This window comes from Brienomyrus brachyistius, chromosome 5, assembly GCF_023856365.1.
Source record: "Brienomyrus brachyistius isolate T26 chromosome 5, BBRACH_0.4, whole genome shotgun sequence".
NCBI lineage: Eukaryota > Metazoa > Chordata > Actinopteri > Osteoglossiformes > Mormyridae > Brienomyrus > Brienomyrus brachyistius.
Genome location: NC_064537.1, coordinates 28,833,242 through 28,854,418, shown reverse-complemented (window position 1 = coordinate 28,854,418; position 21,177 = coordinate 28,833,242). Strand labels below are relative to the sequence as shown.

The 21,177-nt window shown below is 44.3% G+C and overlaps 1 protein-coding gene across 2 annotated transcripts in view; it reads left to right on the top strand.

The window, feature by feature from the left end:
* The window catches only part of LOC125741727 (protein kinase C beta type-like), a 96,866-nt gene that overhangs the window by 26,200 nt on the left and 49,489 nt on the right, over positions 1-21,177 (top strand). For both annotated transcript variants that reach the window (XM_049012985.1, XM_049012984.1), the window contains exons 3-4: positions 9,774-9,856; positions 20,579-20,690. In XM_049012985.1, coding sequence (XP_048868942.1) covers positions 9,774-9,856; positions 20,579-20,690 — 195 coding nt within the window. The remainder of the gene's footprint in view (positions 1-9,773; positions 9,857-20,578; positions 20,691-21,177) is intronic.

Sequence of the window (21,177 nt, the reverse complement as noted above, 5' to 3'; positions counted from 1 at the left end):
GGTTGATACCATGTTGTATTGGTAATGGGGGGGAGACTAAGTAACCAGTCCAATTTTCCGTCAGATGTAGATCTAGTCGGAATTTTTTTTTAAATGCCTTCGACATACTATAAACAGTAGTGACAGTCATGTGATGCTTAGTTGTTCAACAATGCATGTGTGTCTGAGCGGTCATGTCAGCTCTGTGGAAATACAGTAAACCCTTCACATTCAGTCGTTTGACAATTGCTCTTTTGGTTATTCACGAATTGGCCAAGAACAATTAAACAGGAATATTTCCAGAGCTTGCCGAAAGATTTCAGAAACTTGCTGACACATAAGCAAAAATAATACTGAAAATGATTTGGATCACATCAAGTCATTCATTTTTAGTGATACATAACATTTGTTGGTGTAAATCATGTTGGAATTTTTTCCTGTAGCATAGTGGCATAGCTTTTGTTTAAACAACATGACCATTATATTTTACTATTCTTAGCATACTCAGACAATTCCACTGCAGGGCTAAATGCAGATAGTTTGCAATGTTGATTGAAATGTATTCATACAAATATCTTTTTTAATAATAAAAAAGGAAAAAATATGGGATTGGTATTGATATCGGCAGGTATTTACAGTTGTAATATTGGTATTGGAATCAGAACAGAAAAAAATTGTGCCATCTTTACTTCTTATTTGTGTATTTGTATATTTGGCAAATCAGCTAATTAATAACTGAATAGATCACATAAATTTTTGCACTGGCAATGTCACGATCGTGGATTGCGGGTAAGGCGCATGGATAGGCAGGCAGACAAGGATCAGGCAAACAGCCAGAATACGGGGCAGAACTAGGATTTTATTCAGGGTACGAAGCACGAACATCGACTCACATCAATGATGGACAGGGCAAACAGGTAAGACCAGGACTTAAATAACACATGACTAATCGAAATAAGCAGACACAGATGGGGACGATCAAGGAAGAACACGTGGGTAATCAGGGGGCGTGGCATACACGAGGAGCAGACGAGCCGGGCATCACAGAACCCCCCCCAAAGGCGCGCTACTCCGGGCGCACCTAGGAAGGGGCGACGGACGGGACGAGGGAAAACTGGACCTGAAAAAGAACAGAATGATCAACGAAGGACAGGGAACAAGACCGAAGTACAAAACATGGCCAGGGACAAAACGTAAGACAAGACCTGACACAAGACCGGGAAAGCAGAGAGACAGACCAGGAAGGGTGGAATGGAAGGAACGGATGGAACAAAAGGACTAGGAGTGCATGGAGGGAACACCGGGGGACAAGGAGCAGAAAAGGGCGGAACTTGCAGGCGACCGCTGAGGGACCGGCGGAGGGAGCGAAGCAGGGTAACGAGGTCGTGAAGGGGGACCAGCAGGCGATTGCCGACCCAGGGGGGCCAGGACCTGCAGGCGTCGACCGAGCCTTAACGCCGGCGAGGGAGGATGAGCCAGGGGGCCGGGCGGGAGGGACCCCAGTCCTACGTCTGTGTCCCCTCCCCTTGCGGGACACAGACCTAGTGACCCCCGGTCGGGGTCGAGTTCACCGGAGTGAGGGCGACGGAGTCACCAGCAAGGTCCCCGAGGGGTCCCATTCAAGTTCCTCTACCTCCGAAGAGGGAGGAGCTTAGATGGAGTCCTTTGGGACCTCCTCGGGAACTGGGGACAAAGGGATAGGTGTGGGGTGGGGAGTATGAGTCTCCAGGGTCACAGTCACTAGACGCGGAGGGAGCACCTCGGGCGTGGGCGCGGGAGCTGCAGGCAGAGGGAGCGCCTCGGGCGCGGGAGCTGCAGGCAGAGGGAGCGCCTCGGGCGCGGGAGCTGCAGGCAGAGGGAGCGCCTCGGGCGCGGGAGCTGCAGGCAGAGGGAGCGCCTCGGGCGCGGCAGCTGCAGGCAGAGGGAGCGCCTCGGGCGCGGGAGCTGCAGGCAGAGGGAGCGCCTCGGGCGCGGGAGCTGCAGGCAGAGGGAGCGCCTCGGGCGCGGGAGCCGCTGGCAGAGAAGGCGGCGGCTCGGGCGCTGGAGCAGGAGGCAGTGGAGGCGGCTGTGCAGGAGGCAGCGGAAGCGGCTGCTCGGGCTGTGCAGGAGGCGGCGAAGGTGGCTGCTCGGGCTGCGCAGGAGGCGGCTGCTCGGGCTGCGCAGGAGGTGGCTGCTCGGGCTGAGCAGGAGGCGGCTGCTCGGGCTGCGCAGGAGGCGGCTGCTCGGGCTGCGCAGGAGGCGGCTGCTCGGGAGCTAGAGCCGTAGGCGGTGGGACTGGTAGGTCCCGTGCGGGCAGGACGGGCGTGGCCCCTTTAAGTCTCCGGGGCACACGCGGGATGGCATCCAGCACTGCGCTGGCCCCCTTGTTGGCCAGCCGCTCGGGCCGGAAGCAATACCGCTCGAGGGGCGGTGACAGCTCTGCGGCGGTCGCCCGCTCTCCCTGGACGGGAAAAGCTGCCTGCGCGGGCAGCTTAGCTGCGGTGGTGACGTTGGGCTCGGCCGAGGAGTCCTCCTCTCCGACTGGAAGGGAAGCGGGGACGAGAGCACACGCTCCCAGGACGATCGTCGGGGTGACCGCCGGTGTCTTCCTCCTCTTCTTCCGCTTGGTTACGGAAGCCGCGGAGGCTGCTCCACGTCCGACTGGACGGACGGCTGGGGAACGACCTCCGCGAGGTATGGTGCGTCCAGCTCCAACCTCCGCGTTGTCATGCGGCGAACCAGCTGATAAAGGTTTGCGCGCACCTCTCCCAGGCGATGCCCGTCCTCCTGTGGGGACATCGCCAGCAGAAGATCGCAGCTGTGGGTGGCCAAATCCAGCGCGACGGGGTCCTCCTGGACGTCGGGCTGGGTGAGCCAGTAGTGTACCTCCTGCAGCAGACCGAGACGTTCGGTCTCGGTCTGCTGCTTTGCCTCTTTGTTTAGATCCGTCATTCTGTCACGATCGTGGATTGCGGGTAAGGCGCACGGACAGGCAGGCAGGCAAGGATCAGGCAAACAGCCAGAATACAGGGCAGAACTAGGGGTTTATTCAGGGTACGAAGCACGAACATCGACTCACATCAATGACGGACAGAGCAAACAGGTAAGACCAGGACTTAAATAAGACATGACTAATCAAAATAAGCAGACACAGATGGAGACGATCAGGGAAGAACACGTGGGTAATCAGGGGGCGTGGCACACACGAGGAGCAGACGAGCTAGGCATCACAGGCAAGATATTCAAAATTCATTTTATTTCATTGTATTTTATTCACATTTCTTTGTTCGGTTCTGATCATACACTGATGCGGCAAGATGAGTGATTAAAAATTTTCGCTTTTCCTCTGTTGGATTCTGTATCAGGTTCTTGCTTTTTTATTGTCCTATTAAAGTAACCCTCCCTCTTGTTTTTCCGGTCTCGATATATTGCGATGGTCCTGGCCTTTATGCCGTTCCTGGACCTGTTTCAGTTGAGGTCGCTTTCACAAGGACTGTTTGACGTTGTATACCACAGATCGTTAAATACAAATCCATGAGTGACAGAAATCCATTGGTACAATCTTTTCTTGTGGGACCAGCAAGGTCCTGTTATTGATTGAGAATATTTCAAGTATACAGACTCTGTGCTTTCGATCAGGTGCTTTCTAATGTTTTTCTACAGCTGTTTTAAATGAGAAATCCAGCGCTTTCATGTTGACATGAGTCCAGGACACAAATACATTTTGGCTGCTTTTACAGTTTGGTTCAGTGGTTCTCAACCAATTGTGCACACCCCAGGAGTGGGCCACGGAACTGAGTCAGGTTAACATGTTTCGTTCCGTAATGGGCCGACACGCGGCTGCAAACCACATCGAAATTTACCAAGGGGATAGGGTTGGGTGATATGATATATCATCATATCAAGTTTTAATCAGAAAATGAGAAACTTCAATAAACTGTTGATGAAGAATACTAGCACGCATTAGCGTTTCACATTGCAGAAACGAATGCAATTCCAACCAGTCATATGGGAGTCTTTTAATAACTGACACCTTATACCCAACAAATGCACAGCACGATTACATTAGCGCAGTGCGCCACATGTTGCTATTTTGGCAATATCATGGAAGAGATAAGCATTTCCTCAGAGGAAACTGCAAGTGTTGGTGAAGAAAGTGACAGCTCAGCAGCCACAACATCTTTTAAAAAGAAGATATTGTGGATAAACAGAGCGTTGCGGCAGTACTTTTTGCAGTGTAAAGTCTGACGCGCAACAGACTGTGCTGTGTAGTTCTTTCACTTGTTTCACCATGTGAGGCATTGCCATCCAGCGAACATACAGAACGCGAACGTCTGCAGTCAGACACTAGCAATTAGGGTTTCCGCTTTAAGTCTGTAGAAATACAGGACAAGCCGCATCTTGTACTGGTAAAAATGGGATACAGAATTTTATTTTTCACTACGGGATGGGTGACAACTCTACCAGCGATGTCAAGCCCATCTCCTGGAACAAACAATGAGGCAGTAAGAGGGAAAAAAAACCCTGCAATAAACTGTACTCTCAGTGTTTTCTAGTGTTGCACCATATGATAAATAAATCGTAAAATAAATGTCATTAAAATTAGATTTCAGTTTGCAGTCCATTCAATTTTGTTTCCTTTTTTCATGTCTTGAATATGTTTAAGGGCAATTCTAAAGTAATTTAGAAGTAAAGAAGGAGGAGAAGAAAGTAAGGAAATGATGACTTGAATGAAATATAATTATCACAATGCAGACATGATAGATAATTAATAGATGGGCTCTGTGGTTGGAAAAGGTTGCGAAACCGTGGTTTCGGTAATGCGTGTGTCTGGTTAGTGTTGTGCATTTTGTACACATTAGTGGATATTTCAGGGTGGCATGGTGCCGCAGTGGTCAGCACTGTTGCCTCTCACCTCTGGGACCAGGGACTGAGTCTCCACCATGTCTTTGTGTGTGGAGTTTACATTAGAAAGCAGCAGGTTGAAAGCACAGCATCTGTTGAAGTAGGTCTAAATGTGGTATAGTTTTTAGTTGTCAATTACAGGGCCTTGCTATGGTTTTTATGCTATGACCGTGTTATGGGGTTTTCTCCGGGTACTCTGAAGGATAGGCTCCAGACTCCTCACAACCCTGTATAAGACAAGTGGTAACAGAAAATGGATGGATGGATGGATGGACAGTAGATATTTAATGTTAGCATATGAGATTATGAAATTAGTTGGTCATATAATATCTCTATCCCCATTAATTGCTTTGGTCAGGAACAGCTAGTCCTGTCACGTTAACTATTTTTGTTGGACAATTGCTGGTAAACAATATTACAGTCATTTTAAGTCTATATTATATAATAATGGCATTAATAATGGAAGTACACCCTTTGAAAGTGCACTGAACTTTTAATTTTTAAGAATATAGACTTTCATCCTAAATAATACATACACAAAAATACATAACCCAACAATAGGCAAAAATGCACTCTCATGCTCAACAAAAATGACACTAAATATTAAATATTTGGCATGGGGGTACACGGACTCATTCATTCCTTAACGGGCAATATATTGCCAACCCAGTTACACGGAGGCTCCGCTCAATGATGCAAATGAACCTTGATCGTTCATTGGCCAGGGGAGCGGTAGCAGGAAGTCAGAAAATTGTTGGACCAAGGACTGTATATAAATGCCTTTTCTACCCTCTATGGTCAGAATGAAAACAAAATGGCTAGTGGATTTGAAGAATTGTTGATTGAGAAAGTCCGGAAATATCAGCTACAGGATTATAAAGACTCCCAGATGTCTGCAAACTAAAATGTACTGCAGTGTCATATACCCATGTATGTTCTGCATCAGTGTTATTATTGTTTTGATTTTTTAATTTAGGTTTTATATTTTCTTTATTTTTATTTGAAATCTAGTTTAGTTGTATGTGTGGTTTCATTAGTTTTTATTTTAAAGATGCACATCTATTTAGTTGTTATATATTTTACTTGGGGCCTCAGTAGTCTTATTTCTAGAGAGACAGAAAATTGTAGTACTTAGCTGGCTACCACAAAATGTCGTGATGTAGCGTCGTTAGCTATGGATCAAGCGCATTGCACGAGAGGCGCAATGAAACAAATCTTTAGTTTAGAATGTTATTCAAAAACAGTAATAGGATGTATTTGACATTTAGTTTGGTTTCAGTTGGTTTCAGAAGCAATATTTATTCTTGTCATTGATTTGTCATTTTTATTTTTGTATCTTATTTTATTTCAGTTTACATTTTCAGGAAACATTTTCATTAATGACTACAACCCTGTAAGTACATAGTACACAGTCTTAACATCTATACCACACTTCATAAATGGAACCTTTAAGAGCAACTTTGTTCTACAGTGTCACTCCAGGCCTGACGTTAAAGTACAGGGTTGCCGGCACGTTGGCAATGTGGATAGTCCGACACTATGACATGCACATGTCTGAGACGAGAGGGCAGAAGCAGCCCGACATTCATCCTAATGTAAACAGTTTGCCAATATCGATGTAATCGAAAATGAATGATCATGGTTATGTACAGATATTGTACAAGTCGATTAACGTAATTATCGTGACAGGCCTGCGGACAGCAGGTCACATGACTTAAGGATACCGGGAGCGTGCTGCCACGTTTTCACTCACGCCTCACATGCCACCACGGATATCTGAATTCACCGTGTCGTTCCTGGCAAATGCCAGCCACATGGCGGGAAGCCATATCCTAGTGAAGGGCTCCGTCTCACTGGCAGCGTTGTTGGGGCGACCCGCGGCATGCCGAGGCTTCCCCACCCGTGCCAGCACCCCTGTGCTGGGAATCTTTACCGTCATACTGTCAACTCTAGTTGACTCCCGGCAAGAGAGATCCATCAGCTCAGACTGCTTTCAAGGTGTCCTGGTTCTACGTGACACTTGTAATTGTTGCTGTGAGTTGGTTATGGCTAAAACTAGTTAAAGTCAATCATTATTGGCAGTTTGGGAACATTTTGGTTCCCCAATAAAAAACAACTCTGGAGAGAGAAGCTGATAAGACCAAGACTGTCAACTATGTTGCTGGAAACACATCCAACGTGTTTAACTCATTTGAGACGATCATGTAAGTGTGTGTATAACTGGAGCAGAAATAGCCTCGGCAAGTTAGCAAGTAAAGTCATACTGGGCTGGGTTGGGTTTGAATAGGTCACATTTGGGGACCAAAATGTCCCCAAAGTGCGGTAAAACCTGAAACTTTCTTTCTTTTGGGGACATTTTTGAAGGCCCCATTTGGATAATCTCAATTTTATAAAAATCCACGAATGCAATCAAAAAAGGAAAAATGCAAAAAGTCTTGTATTTTGTTTTTTGGGTACTTGTCTGTTTTTTTGGGTGGGGATTACAGTAAGGGTGTCGTGATTGGGGTTAGGGATTTTCCCATAGAAATGAATGGAAGGTCCCCATTTAGTACTCTATGATTGTGTGTATTTATAACTTCTTTGGTCGTATGGTTTCCCACTTCTTGCATGGTATGGTTTTCTGCTGTCCGCTTAGATTAGCATGGTTGACCTCAGTGGCCAGTCGAGAGCAGCCCGTCATTCGAGTTTCACTGTAAAGGTTGTCCGCCTCTCCACCCCCTCTCACACCATCTGCCCATTTGGGGAGATGGGGGTGTTTGTGGACTATATATTTACTTTATAATTCCCATGTGTATTTAATGCCCTGTGGGGGCGGCATGGTGGTGCGGTGGTTAGCACTGTTGCCTCACACCTCTGGGACCCGGGTTCGAATCTCTGCCTGGGTCACATGTGTGTGGAGTTTGCATGTTCTCCCCATGTCGTCGTGGGGTTTCCTCCGGGTACTCCGGTTTCCCCCCACAGTCCAAAAAACATGCTGAGGCTAATTGGAGTTGCTAAATTGCCCTTAGGTGTGCATGTGCGAGTGAACGGTGTGTGAGTGTGCCCTGCGATGGGCTGGCCCCCCATCCTGGGTTGTTCCCTGCCTCGTGCCCATTGCTTCCGGGATAGGCTCCGGACCACCCGCGACCCAGTAGGATAAGCGGTTTGGAAAATGGATGGATGGATGGATTTAATGCCCTGTGTTGAATGCTTTTCTTAAATAGCATTCGGTTTACGTAGTTTACATTAGTTAATCAGATATTTTACATAATCTCATTATTGGCTAAGAATTTCTTTTGTAGGGGTTTATTTCTGATCTGGTGGCTCTCTTGTTTATGGTTCTGTCCTCTCTCTCATGGGGTTAGTTTTCTGTAAATAGCACTTAGGTAAAGGGGAGAAGCAAGTGATGTTTTGGCACTGCTGTGTGCCTTGGCACAGCTCTCGGCAACTCCGAGTTACTCCGTTGGTAGATAAGTTAAAGGTAGATAACTTGAAAATCAACTATATAGCCAAATGTATGACTCCTAAATATCGCAATGTGATCCTTTTTTAGTCTCTTAAACATGCAATACGGTAACAAAAAATAATGTGAATTGGTTATTATGTACCATATTATGTAAAATGATGTGCCTAAGCGATGGGGTAAGGTTTCGTTTTATCAGCGTTTATTTTGATGATACAATACGCGAAATAAATTAAGTCAAAGTTATGGCAAAGACAAGCTTGTCAATGCTAATTGGGGCATATCTGTGGCACATCTAATCTCGCATTGTTGAGCGAGTCTGTCAAACCTGAATGTCGTCTTTTATGATGTATTTGCTTTGCATTCGTTCCGTGGTGATATTCCAGTTCTGCTTTTCAATACTGACAGATAACTGCGTTCTCATTCACTTTTAATGTGATGTGCTTCCACGCAAATGCTTTCGCTCTTTGTTTGGACCGTCATCTTGCCTTCCGCCCTATTGCTGAGTAATCGATTAGGAAAAATGTAATCCATTCTTTTTAATAATCAAGTAATCGAGTAATCGCAACAACCCTGCAATTCATGTTTCAAAATTTCTCATTGTTCAGGTATTGGGTAGAGTGGAATTCAGTCTCTGCATATCGCATCTAACTGTCTTATGAGAGACTCTCAAGCAGGTGAGAGAACCTTGTGGTCCAAGCGCAGGCCCTCAGCCAGTGCGTACTGCGTACAGGAATCACGTCGTGCCTTCGCCTCCAGATTAGTCATCACGCTCCAAACAGCACCTGCTTGCCATCGCGTGCTTGTAGTGGAAGGACGAGGAGAATGACGAAAGCTCCATTCTGCTCTTTTTTTTTTTTTTGCTTGCGCAATGGATTCATGAGATGCATTTAATCTTGTACATCGTAAAAACGCTTAATATGTCCTTATGACTGATTCCATTACAGCAGATTTTGCATCTGTGTTTTTTGTTTTTGCCTGTTAAATAATCGCAATAGTAGTTATGTTTACAGTGATTGTGTGTGTGTGTGTGTGTGTGTGTGTGTGTGTGTGTGTGTGTGTGTGTGTGTGTGTGTGTGGTGCCATCTACAGATCTCAGCCTCTACTTCTTCGGTTATTTTTCACTCTGCTTTGTCCCTACCAAAATGGCTGTTGAACATAAACTTTTAATCTCGTCTCTGTAAATGGCTCCCCTGATTTCTGGCGTACGGATTTGGGAGAGGGAAGTCTGGGTCTCCCTGCTGAGGCTGCTGCCCCCGCGACCCGACCCCGGATTAAGCGGGAGATGATGGATGGATGGATGGATGGATGGATGGATTTGTCTTGTCCTGGTTGGCTTGAAGAATTGCCATTTTGATTTTGACCTGTTCCTCTTGCTGTTTTTGCTGATAGCCCCCCTCCCGGCACACATGGCCCATTATTCCTTCGTTAACTGACAGTTACTCCTCTCATCTCCTGTTTTTTACAGTCTGCTGCTTTGTGGTGCACAAGCGCTGCCATGAATTTGTCACCTTCTCCTGCCCTGGAGCAGATAAGGGTCCTGCCTCAGATGTGAGTACGACATCAGCCGCCGTAATTCTAATGGAGTATGACCCCTACTCCCTTATCATACTCTCCCCCCATACTCTGCCTCTGTACTCTGCAGTCCATACTTTTCTGCACCCTCGAGTAGAACAGGAAAAAGTCAGCCATCTCTCGTGCTTCACACAAATTTATGTACTTTTCTTATTTCCACCATCACTTTCTTCTCTCCTCTTTGCGTGTGGCTTGTGCCTTGCACCGATGCATATTGAGCTGGCTTTTGATTCATTGCTTTGGTCCCCCTATTAATGGCGGTTCTTATGTAGTCATTTGTGTTGAAGGTTAAATTTTAAGCACCAGCACAGAACAGGGCCCATGAGATATATGTCCCAGACTCATGACAATATTACTTCAACTGGGTCTCCCTCTGGGCCTTCACTTCCCCCCTCCCCAAACTCACGCTGGACTAATGTTAGTTTATGAGCCACTGATTAAGCACTGGTTAAGCGTTATGAATTTGATTACCCGGGCTTCCTGTTGACACAGAGGGAGATGGGCAGGGCAGGGTAGGTTTTTGTACGGTATCTAAGTAAGAGTGTCTCATGGCTGAAGACAGATTTGTCAGCTCTGCACTTCTCCTCTTTTATATTATCGTGACTAGAGATGCACCAACCCAATATTCGGCATGATCCAGACCTATTAGACTGATAGGGTATTGGCTATATGTGACTGATCTCTGCCTGATACTTTCTTATTTGGTTTTCAGCAGCCTGTAAAAAGATAGCTCCTATTCCTTGTTAAACCGATTTGTACAATAAGTAGCACTGCAGCCCTTTCCCATTTTAGACGTGTTTCTTGCGGCAGTCAAGCTGAACATTAACGTTGCCGTTCCGATTTTTTTTGACACTCAGTGGGTGTGAGCACAGTGACTTCCGCCTGCCGTGACATCATGCACATATCCTTCGCAGTATGAGAAGCTTAAGAACATTGGATAAGAGTTATGATCGGGAAGCATTTTACGTTTGAAACGGCAACTGATAGCACAGTAATTTGCAGTGTTTGTAAAAACAAAGTTTCGGGAAGTGGACGCATTTAGTAGAAAATCCCATTAAACGAGACAATGCAAGTAATCTGAAAAAAAGCAGCGGATGGTTTGAGAGTCACGAGCTTGGGCTGTTTTGTGCCATCGCTGCAGCTTTTGATGTATGAGGGGCTGCTATCGCACTGAAGTGTAAGTGATGCTCTTGCCAATGGGAGTAATATTGTGGGGCATTTTATGGATTCACCACTTGTGTATCCTCGCTTGGAAGATATTCATATTGAACTGCAAATGCCACAAAAACGCTTAAAACAAGGCGTACAAACGAGGTGGGACAGTGCGTTATGTATGTTTCTAGTAGCATAATTAAAGATTTTTTTGCCTTTTTCATTTGCATGTATTACTTTAAAAAACAGGATAGAAAATATAAATATTTATATATTATATATATATATATCAATAAAATATTAAAGTTCTTGCATCGGAATCTGTGTTGGTATCGGCAGTTGTTCATTGGAATCGGATTGTAACTGAAAAAATGTGGATCGGCGCATCCCTAATGGTGACCGTATGACATGTTCATTTAAGACTGAGAGCACATTCTCACATTTGCCGACAGTATGGACATATTTCAGGGTCAGAAATGACTGCCTTTCCTGGGTGATTTCTTACTACTGAAATGGACCTAATTGTGAGGTGAACTCGGTTTCTTTGGGACACATAGCCGCTGTGAATTTCCCAAGCAGCCTGACTCCTCTGCATTATCCCTTTTCGTGTTCACCTCCCTATGAGTCATTTCCACTATTTTTTTCTGTTACTATATAAGATACATGAGACCATAAGTTATGAATCGCCTTCTGTGAGATGTCCAGCCCTGCATTAATAATGAATACTGTAATCTTCAGTGACACTTGGAGTACTGGTTGGTGTTTTTTTAATGAAAATTTAAAATAACTAAATAATGCTTGTAGTAAGTACAACAAGTGCAGCTGTCAGGCTCCCACTGACATAGTGCCACACTGCTTCAGACTGACATTATTGTACCCTGGCATTTCAACAGAGGAATTTGTATTCTAATTCACATTTATGGTAATTACTAGTAATCAATGTACAAACCTAGGAATCCCTTCCTTCCATCCATTCATCCATCTTCTAACTGTTTTTTCTGGTCTGTCTCACGGGGAGCCTAGGAGCCATTGCCTTTAAATGCTGTAGCTGCTTATCTCTACTTTCAAAATGTCTGCCCTATCTATTCGTATTGTAAAGCCAATGAATAGTATGTTTTTATGAGATCAGGCATGTTTGTTCATAGGTGTGTGACCTGGTTATTCCATGTATGATCCTCGCTCACTGGAGTGACCACACTTACTGATGAACACGCTGGCCTCTCTCCACGTCTTGCCAGATGAAAGATCGCTTCATTTGTTTGTCCCTATAATTAGCATGACAGGAAGTTTAGGTTGCTAAAATCGAGAGGAACAAAAACACCAACAATATGACACTTTGAAACGCCCCACTTCCCATTTACATTAAACCTGGCTGCACTGAGCTGTAGTCAGAATGCAAAGTCAATACCGCGGTCATCTTTCTGCATATATTTTAAGCATGTTTGAAATGTTTGTTTTTTTTTAACACACTGCAAAGATGAGTCAACACGTGCATTGAGGAGTGAGTGGTGCGTTGTGCTGCTGTGAAACGAGGCACGATTGATTCCGGTTTTCTGACGAATTTGGTTAGCTGTGTGTGTGCCATCCCCCTCTCCTCTGATCCCCTCAAGGTCAGCGTTATGCTTCTTCGGAAGCCTTGCTTAATTTTATTTTTTAATTCTGTGATTTTCATTTTCTCCTAATGCAGGACCACTGCAGTCGCAGCTTGTTATGCCGTTTGTCTGTTTTGGGCGTTTTAATGCTACCTGGGTGATGCTTTTTGAAAAAGCGTCTCTAAGCTACGGAATATTCCACAAAGCCTATTCCGCACCACGTGATGCATTACTGCTCATTGTTGTGCTGTGTGTGAAATGATTTACTTTTTTTTTTCTTGTAGCACCAGTCTGTCCGTTGTCAGCTGTGTTTCTGTGTGGTGATGTAGCTTGTCATGGGATGACAAATCTTCCCTGTTGTAATAAGTCTATTAATCTTGCCTACAGCATAGTTACACAAAGCCAAACACACTCATTTGTCTATTTTTCTCGCTTGAAACTTCAGCCTATTAAGGTGGTAATAAATGCATTCATTGTGTAGTGTCAGCCTTTCTCTTGGTTACAGCTCGGTAACTTCCCAGTTTAACATGATTGATTTTTCCTGCCCATCCTGCTCTCTGACCCCAAGCTTTCCTCATTTTGGTAACAAAAAACCTGTCTGGTAAATAATAAAAAAACTAAATGTGTCATGTCTGCTTAATAGGCTCTTTGGTCTGCCATGATACTGAAGGCTTTTCCCATTAATGGAATCTTCTTTTCATTCCTGCTTTGCAATAGCATAGACTTGATGAGTTTAATATGACCGTGTTCTGTATGTCTGGAATGTGGTTTCATGCCAAGATTTTTTTCTGAAATTCTTGCTTCCGTAAGACCTTCTGATCTGGACAGTTAACTCCCTAGTGGTTGTGCCTCAGCAGATTTACTTCAGTGCCTAACCAGTGTTACTAATCTTTAGCTGCCATCCTCAGCGTGTCATGGGTTATAAATCTCAACCAAATCACATCTCTTTTTTAAAACTTACTCTGCAGCCTTTGAGACAACAGAGGACCTTTAGAAAATGTTGAACGTGTGCGGTGCCGTCATTCTCTGAATATACTGAAGCATTTAAGAATGTGCAGCTTTTCATTTGGTCCCATTTCCATGCTTATTGGTTATTTATGTTTTTGATCATATGTTCTACTGATGCCCTTATAGTTCAGTTACATTTAGTCGCAATGTTACAGTTAGGATGCATAAGGAACAGTGGCACATCAGGATTGTCCTTGGCACCCAGTCCAGCTGGCCACCCCCCTGTCTCACCCCCTTTCTACTGCCTGATGTTTCTGACCTGTAGAACAGTAAGGATCAACTGGGCACACACAGGACAAGCCCAACAACATGCAGCCGTCTGGTATATCCTTCTGCAGGCTGACTTGGTACCACTAACCTCGTGAAGTGTTCTCTTGTGACTCGACGTTTTCATCACCGTTCACACGTTCCCTCAACCAGGAGAACCTCCTTGGTGATGGATCAGTTTCCTGTTTGAGTGAAGCCTGTCATTCATACCACTTGTACTTATGTTGAGTTCCTTTTGCGTTGTTCCTTAATTCTATTCATAATGCTCTTCGCCTTCCACTTTGGCATCTATATTTCCTCCTCCATGGGTATTGTGGTAGCCCAGTTCTTTTCTGGCTGACCGCCCCCCCCCCACCCCATGGCGATGTCTATGTCTGGCTGTCGAGGCGCATTAAGTCACCCGGGAGTAGACTGCCTGGCCCTGGAGATGTGCGTGAGGAGAGGGCGGTGTGACAAGGTGCCGCCCATCGCTGAGGGTCTATCGGCAAGATCCTCTGGACCAGTTCACAAGGAAAGATCTAGAAAATCGATTCAGCATTGAGATCCGCAGCAAGAAGTGCTGGCGAACACCGAAAAAGACATTGTTCGTGAAGAGAGGATGTACTTTGTGTAAAATGTAATTTGGGACAGAGTAAAATTCTCTGTGATTAACTATATAGTCCATTTGAAAAGGAAACAATTATTTGGGTGAAATATTCCTGCTTTTTTTTCTGGGTGTGGCTTAAATAACGAAATAATGAATAGTGAAATTATGAAATCTGCTTGCTATCAGAAAGTTGTTTTTGTAGGGGGGGTTCCATTTATACACATTTGACAAGTGTTTGTGCGTTCACTCGTGTCATTCCAGTGGTTCATCGCAAGCCTCCTTTATCTCTTTTACTCTTCTTTATCTTCTGTATTCCTCAGAAGTGAAGAGGTGCTCCGTATCTTTCTGAATGTGTCGGAAAAACTTATTGCGGCGTTTAAATCGAAAAGCTGTCTTCATACTAGCGGTGCTTAACGTCCGTGGACCTGAAGATGATTTTGATTAAGGAATGTATCCATTTTAGCTGGTCATGAGTGAGGATTTCATGACAGTGACTGATGAGTGAGGAACTGTTGTTTATCATCACAACTTACATTCGCAGTTGCTAAAAATCTGTTTACAGTGTTCAGTCCCTTGCAGTTAATTTAGGGACCTGTTTTATTCAAAATATAGAAATGTCATGTGCCTTAAACACTATTCATAAATAAAAATTTAATTGTCGATAGATTGGTAACTAAAACATTCATTATATTTCCAGCTGTTAGTAGTCTTTCTAGAACGTTCAGTGCTGCATGCTCCGCTGTCTGTAGAACACTGCTCGGCTCAGACGTAGCTATAAAGTGTAGCTTTTTCCCGTGGCCTCGCAGAGTGGGTCCATCTGTCGTTCTGTATCTGTCGTTCATACACAAATGAGCAGGTAGATGGCAGCTGTGCTTTAAGGTGCTGTCATTCTCCAGTGTTTGCTCTTAAAGTTAGAGACAATCGGGGCAGCTTTAGTAGCATAAAAATTATAGCATTCCTAGATCATCGTGAAATTTGATAATGGTCTGTGTCCTTATATTCCGGAATAAGGGCAGTGGAGAAGCCTCGCCCTTGTGTATTCAATGCACTTTTTAGCTCGACTCTTCTCAGGATGCCATCTAAGCTGCATCACTGAACTGAAGATTGACCAAAAACTCCACTATAAATAATGCAAAGGCAGTGTTGGTAAACGCGTTTCTCACTGCCATGCTCAGATCGCTGTTACCATCTCACCTCATGGCTGCCTGATCAAAGCATCCACTGCCAATGAAAATGGGCAAATTACAGCCCTACAGTCAAACTCTTCAGCAAAACTTCAGGACTCAAGTTTACATGTCAGGGTCGGGTCCCACAAATGGAAGTACTTCCCTTGTCTTTTAAAGGCTTTTTAAGGGAGACTAGTCTTAGGCAGAACTCTGTTGCTCCTAATCTGACCCCATTGTTTCTTAGCGACAGTGTTAAAACAGTCGCCCCTAACATGCTGTGACAGCCATATTAGCCTTTGGAGCACTGGGATGCCAGGAGGATTCTCAGTTGCGGACACATGTTGCTGCCTCCCATGTGGTACTATCTGACAATAGTGTGTCTGTGGGAGGGTGGGGGGGGGGTTTAGCACCAGCCAGCCAGGAGTCCTAATCCATCCACAGTCCTCACAGGTGTCATAGGGTTAGGGGGCAGAGAAGCTAGAGGCTACTTACAAACAAATGGACAGTAAGACTATAGTGCAGTGTTTCTCAATCTAGTACTTGAGGATCCACAGTCGGTCCACATTTTTGCTCCCTCCCAGCTCACGGTACGGAGCAGAAACATGGACTGTCTGTGGGTCCCGAAAGACCAGATTTTGAAATGGTGCTATAGAGACACCATTTAACTTTACAGAATGATTTAGGACTGTCAGGAAGCCTGTGCAATACGGGGAGAACATGCAGCCACCAAACACACGCAATGGAGGTGTGACTTAAACCTCCAATTCAGGAGCTGTGCTACCCACTGCGCCAGCGTGCCATCCTTGAGTCTCAAAGTCGGCTCAGTTCTGAAGCAGCTTTGGGGACCTATACTTTGCCATCCCAGTTTTTCTGGCGTTACACATCAAGGGAGATGGATCGGACCATCCTAAGTTTAGCGTCTGCCGGGACGGCTTTAATTTGCAGTGCAATGGCATTTTCAGTGAAGTTCCCTCATCGCAGCAGCATGACCAGCAAATACCTGCAAACTTTCAAAGCTTCTTAATCTTAATTTCCCACACGATTCACTGTGCCACTGAGGGACCTTCCCAATTCCGTATCTTAGCACTGAGTACAGCGACATTCCAGATTTCTGTAAGCTGTGGGGGATCTTCTTGGACAGGAGATGGCGCCATGAAGTGTGTAGAGTGTGACTCCCACAAGGAGCTATCTCTGGATTGTGCCTATAATGTGGAGCGCCTGAAATGTTGGTACTGTGAAATCACTGGTAGTTTCGCTGCGTGTTATTTTTGCCCATGACCGTCCCCCCCCCCCCCTCAAAAAAAAAAAAAAATGAAAATGACAGACCTTCTGTGTACTTCATAGACTGAATTGTTAGATCTGCCATTCATTTTGACTCAATCTCCGGCACTTTTCTGCAGCTTACATAACGATGTTTTCCTGGTTAATTGAATTGGCTATTCGATCTGTTCCTTTGGATGACCCTTGAATAGACTGGGTGTGTGAGCAGCATGGCTAATGTAATAGCCAGTGTTAAAATTGTCGGCAAATAGTGTGATACTAGCAGGGAAGAGAATCTCAGGTCCTCTTTTTCATTCCCCTAGAATTCACTTCCTTCCTGAGATCGTGTCTCTGCCCCTGATTAATGCTCTACAGTGTCATATGATGCATTCCCATTGTGTTTAATGCACTGTGAGCTTAATTTTATGTAAGCACATGCTGAGGGAGCCTTGTATTGTCATCTCTTAAAATGATCATTCATATATATATATATATATATATATATATATATATATATAAAATCAAGCTCAAATTCTGCCTACTAAGCGTAAGATCTCTGCGCTGAACGGCATATACACCGATGAGCAGAAACATTACGACCACCCCCTCATGAGGTGAATAATGTAGACAGTCTTATCAAGCACATATCAAGGTCTGGGGTATATGAGATGGTAATCCAACATTCAGTAGCCGTAGTTCACGTGTTGAATGCAAAAGAAATAGACAGGAGATCTGAGTGACTTTGATAAGAGCCAGATAGTTATGGCCAGATGACTGGGGCAGAATATGTTAAAAACGCAGCATTAAAAATATCTGCGATTTGCGCTGTAGTAGCCCTTCTGTTGGTTCGTACCAGACAGGACTGCTTTTGTTCAAATCCCATCGAATAGCTCTGCCCAACACCCTGTCGGCGAATTGTGGTTTTCTCTTCTCTGACCGCTGACAGGACATACTCTCCATGGCTGACCGTTAGCATCCCACAGTCCTAGGTGTTTTGAAGATGCTCTGACCCCATTGTCAAAGTCCTTCAGATCTTTACCCCTGACCATTTCTTCTGCATTCAACATTCCACGTATGAGCACTGAGTGAAGGTTATCTAATATACCTCAGACCTTGACGCATGCTGTGTATACTTTATATGACATTGTCAACATTAGTTACTTCATATGAGCATGGTCGTAATGGTTTGGCTTTGCTACAGTGAGGGAAATAATTAGTTGACCCCCTGCTGAATTCTTAAGTTGACCCATTAAAAAAGAAATAAGTCTATAATTTGACTGGTAGGTTTATTTTAGCAGCAAAAGATAAATCAACAAAACAAGCAACAAAAAAAAAACATTATGTAACAGGTACAAAGAAATTTGTCATTTGTCTAGGGAGATGAGTATATGGTTCCTTTGAACACATACTTTAGTGCTTGGTGGAGTAATCACTGTGGCCAAACACAGCAGTCAGACGTTTCTTGTAGTTAGTCACCAGGTTTGCACACAGCTCAGCAGGAACTCCATGACCTTAATCTGCTTCTTCTTGAACCACTCCTTTGTTGCCTTGGCCGTATGCTTAGGGTCATTGTCTTGCTGGAAGACCCTGCTGCAATGCATTTTCAGTGCCCTGGCTGAAGGAAAGAGGTTCTCATCCAAGATTTTATGGTACATGGCCTCATCCATCTTTCCTTCAATGCAGTGCAGCTGTCCTGTACCCTTGGCAGAAAAACAATTCCAAAGCATAATGCTTCCACCTCCGTGTTTGACGGTAGGGATGGTGTTCCTGCACTATACACAGTGGCTCACTTTTTCCTCCAATAATAGCAAGTAGAGTTGATGCCAAACAGCTCGATTTTGGTCCCATCTGACCACATGACATTCCTCCAAGCCTCATTGGAATTATTCAGGTGTTCACTGGCATACTTCAGATGGGCCTGAATATGGGCCCTCTTGAGCAGGGGTACTTAGTGAGCACTGCAGGATTTCAAACCGTTACTGCATAATGAGTTACCAATGGTTGTCTTGGTGCCTGAGTCCCGGATGCTTTGAGATCATTAATGAGCCCCTCTCATGTAGTTCTGGCGTTAGACCTCATCATTCTTAAGATCAGGGGTCGTTAATCTTATCCGCAAAGGGCCGGTGTGTATGCCGGATTTTGGGATACCCTTTAGGTCAGCTGGTCAGCCAATCAGTCCTCTAATTAGTACTCTAATTAAGGAGTCGCAGCAAAAATCTTTTTTGGCCCTTTACGGATAAGATTGGCCACCCCTGCTTCAGATCATTGATGCTGCACGAGATGATTTTCCTTGGGGCTCCAGACTGAGGGTGACTGACAGTTATCTTGTCTTTCTTCCATTTGTGAATAATTGCACCAACAGTTGTCACTTTCTCTCCAAGCTGCTTGCTGGTCATGTAACCCATTCCACCTTAGTGAAGATCAACAGTCTTATCTCTGATGTCCTTAAACAACTCTTTGTTATTTCCCATGGTGATAAGGTTGAAGATGTAGACAGGTTAGTGACCCAAGAATATTATTTAACAAAGTAATGGCATTAAATGAGAATGCTGGCTTGGTATCTGTTAGTACTTATGTAAGTACTACTTGTGTTGTGTTACTGCACATGTATTTGACCTAATTTCTTGCTGGCTTGTAGGGGATCAAATAATTATTTACCATGATAAACGCTAAATTGATTTGTACCTGTTACATGATGGTTTTTTTCCATGTTTGTTTTGTTGAAAATCATTCTGATGTTAATTTTAACCTACTACAGACATTATAGGCATTTCTTTATAAATGGGTTAACTTAGGAATTCAACCAGGGGTCAACTAATTATCTCCCTCACTGTATAACAGGCTCAGCTCTTTATGGAAGGCTTAGATGTTGGAACATTGTTGATGGGATTTGCTGCCATTCAGGTTGAATATTGATGTTGGGTTGTCTGGTCCTTATCTGTGAGCTTACGTGGCTACCATTTTGCAACTAAACTTGCTCTCAGATGTTATTGTTTTCACAGTCACTTCATTTATGGTTGACCAGGGCAGCTTTAGTCGGGCAGAAATCTCGTAAACTTACTTGTAGGAAAGATGGCATCCAGTGATGGTGCCAAGTGGAAAATCAGTGCAAACATACATTCTGCTTGTTACATGAAATTGTGTAAATGTATGTCAGTGATGAGTGTGCTTTAATAAAGCAAGTCTTTTGATAGGTGTGTTCACATACTTTTGGCCATATAATGTTTATAGTGGGTGGACGATAAATGACATGGAATTCATCACAATGCAGTAATGGATTGCCACATACTCTTGTCAAGTGCCTTGGGGCAATTGTTGTGAAATGTGACGTTTAGAAATGAATGGAAGATAGATGATAGATACTGTATAAATGACCTTGATGCTCTGTTTTTTAATTTTTTACAATAACATTGGAGCTATTTTATTCCAAAATATGTGCTGCAAGTGAAACACTTAACTGGCATCATAAAATTAGGGAACAGTATTCTGAAGGAAAGCCCCACTTCAGCCTCTCTTTAGGTGCGAGAATCTGTCTCTTTCCTGTATGCTTACGACGTGCTTGGCTGGAGTTGGCTCACTGTGTAAAATGACCTATCTAGCTATATAACAATAGCTTCTAATGTTCTTGCTAAGACTCGAGGTCACACATTGTTTCGATTTCTTTCAGGACCCTCGGAGCAAGCACAAGTTCAAGGTGCACACATACTCCAGTCCCACCTTCTGTGATCACTGTGGATCGCTGCTCTACGGCCTCATCCACCAGGGAATGAAATGCGATCGTACGTATGACCTTTTGTGCAAATACAGTATAGTACAAGCCCATCTCAGGCTCAGACGTGCCTTACAGTCAAATACAGTCAAAACCCTAAATGAAAAGCTAATAGACTGTACAGCTACTGCACTAATGGAAGGTGGTTCCGATTCATAGCTTCATATAACATCTTCGGCACGTTTATGATAACCCCTGAGAACTCATATTTAGTGCTTGGGACTTGGGTTTCTGGTACCCTGACATTGTCTGCAGAGTTCATTTCCTATGACGCGAGTCCTCAAATGACATCCTGCATTTATACTAGCGTGTCACTGACTGGCGTATTATGGAAATGATGAGTTTGTGCAATATTTTGATTTAATAACATGAGTAGGGTTTTTACAGTGAGGCAGCAAGACTGAGTATATCGGAGGGGGCCGGAATCCAGCCGTCAGCCCGTGGTTAAGAGACGAAAATAATTGGCATGTTGCTATTTTGCGCTGCAGTTCGGCTTA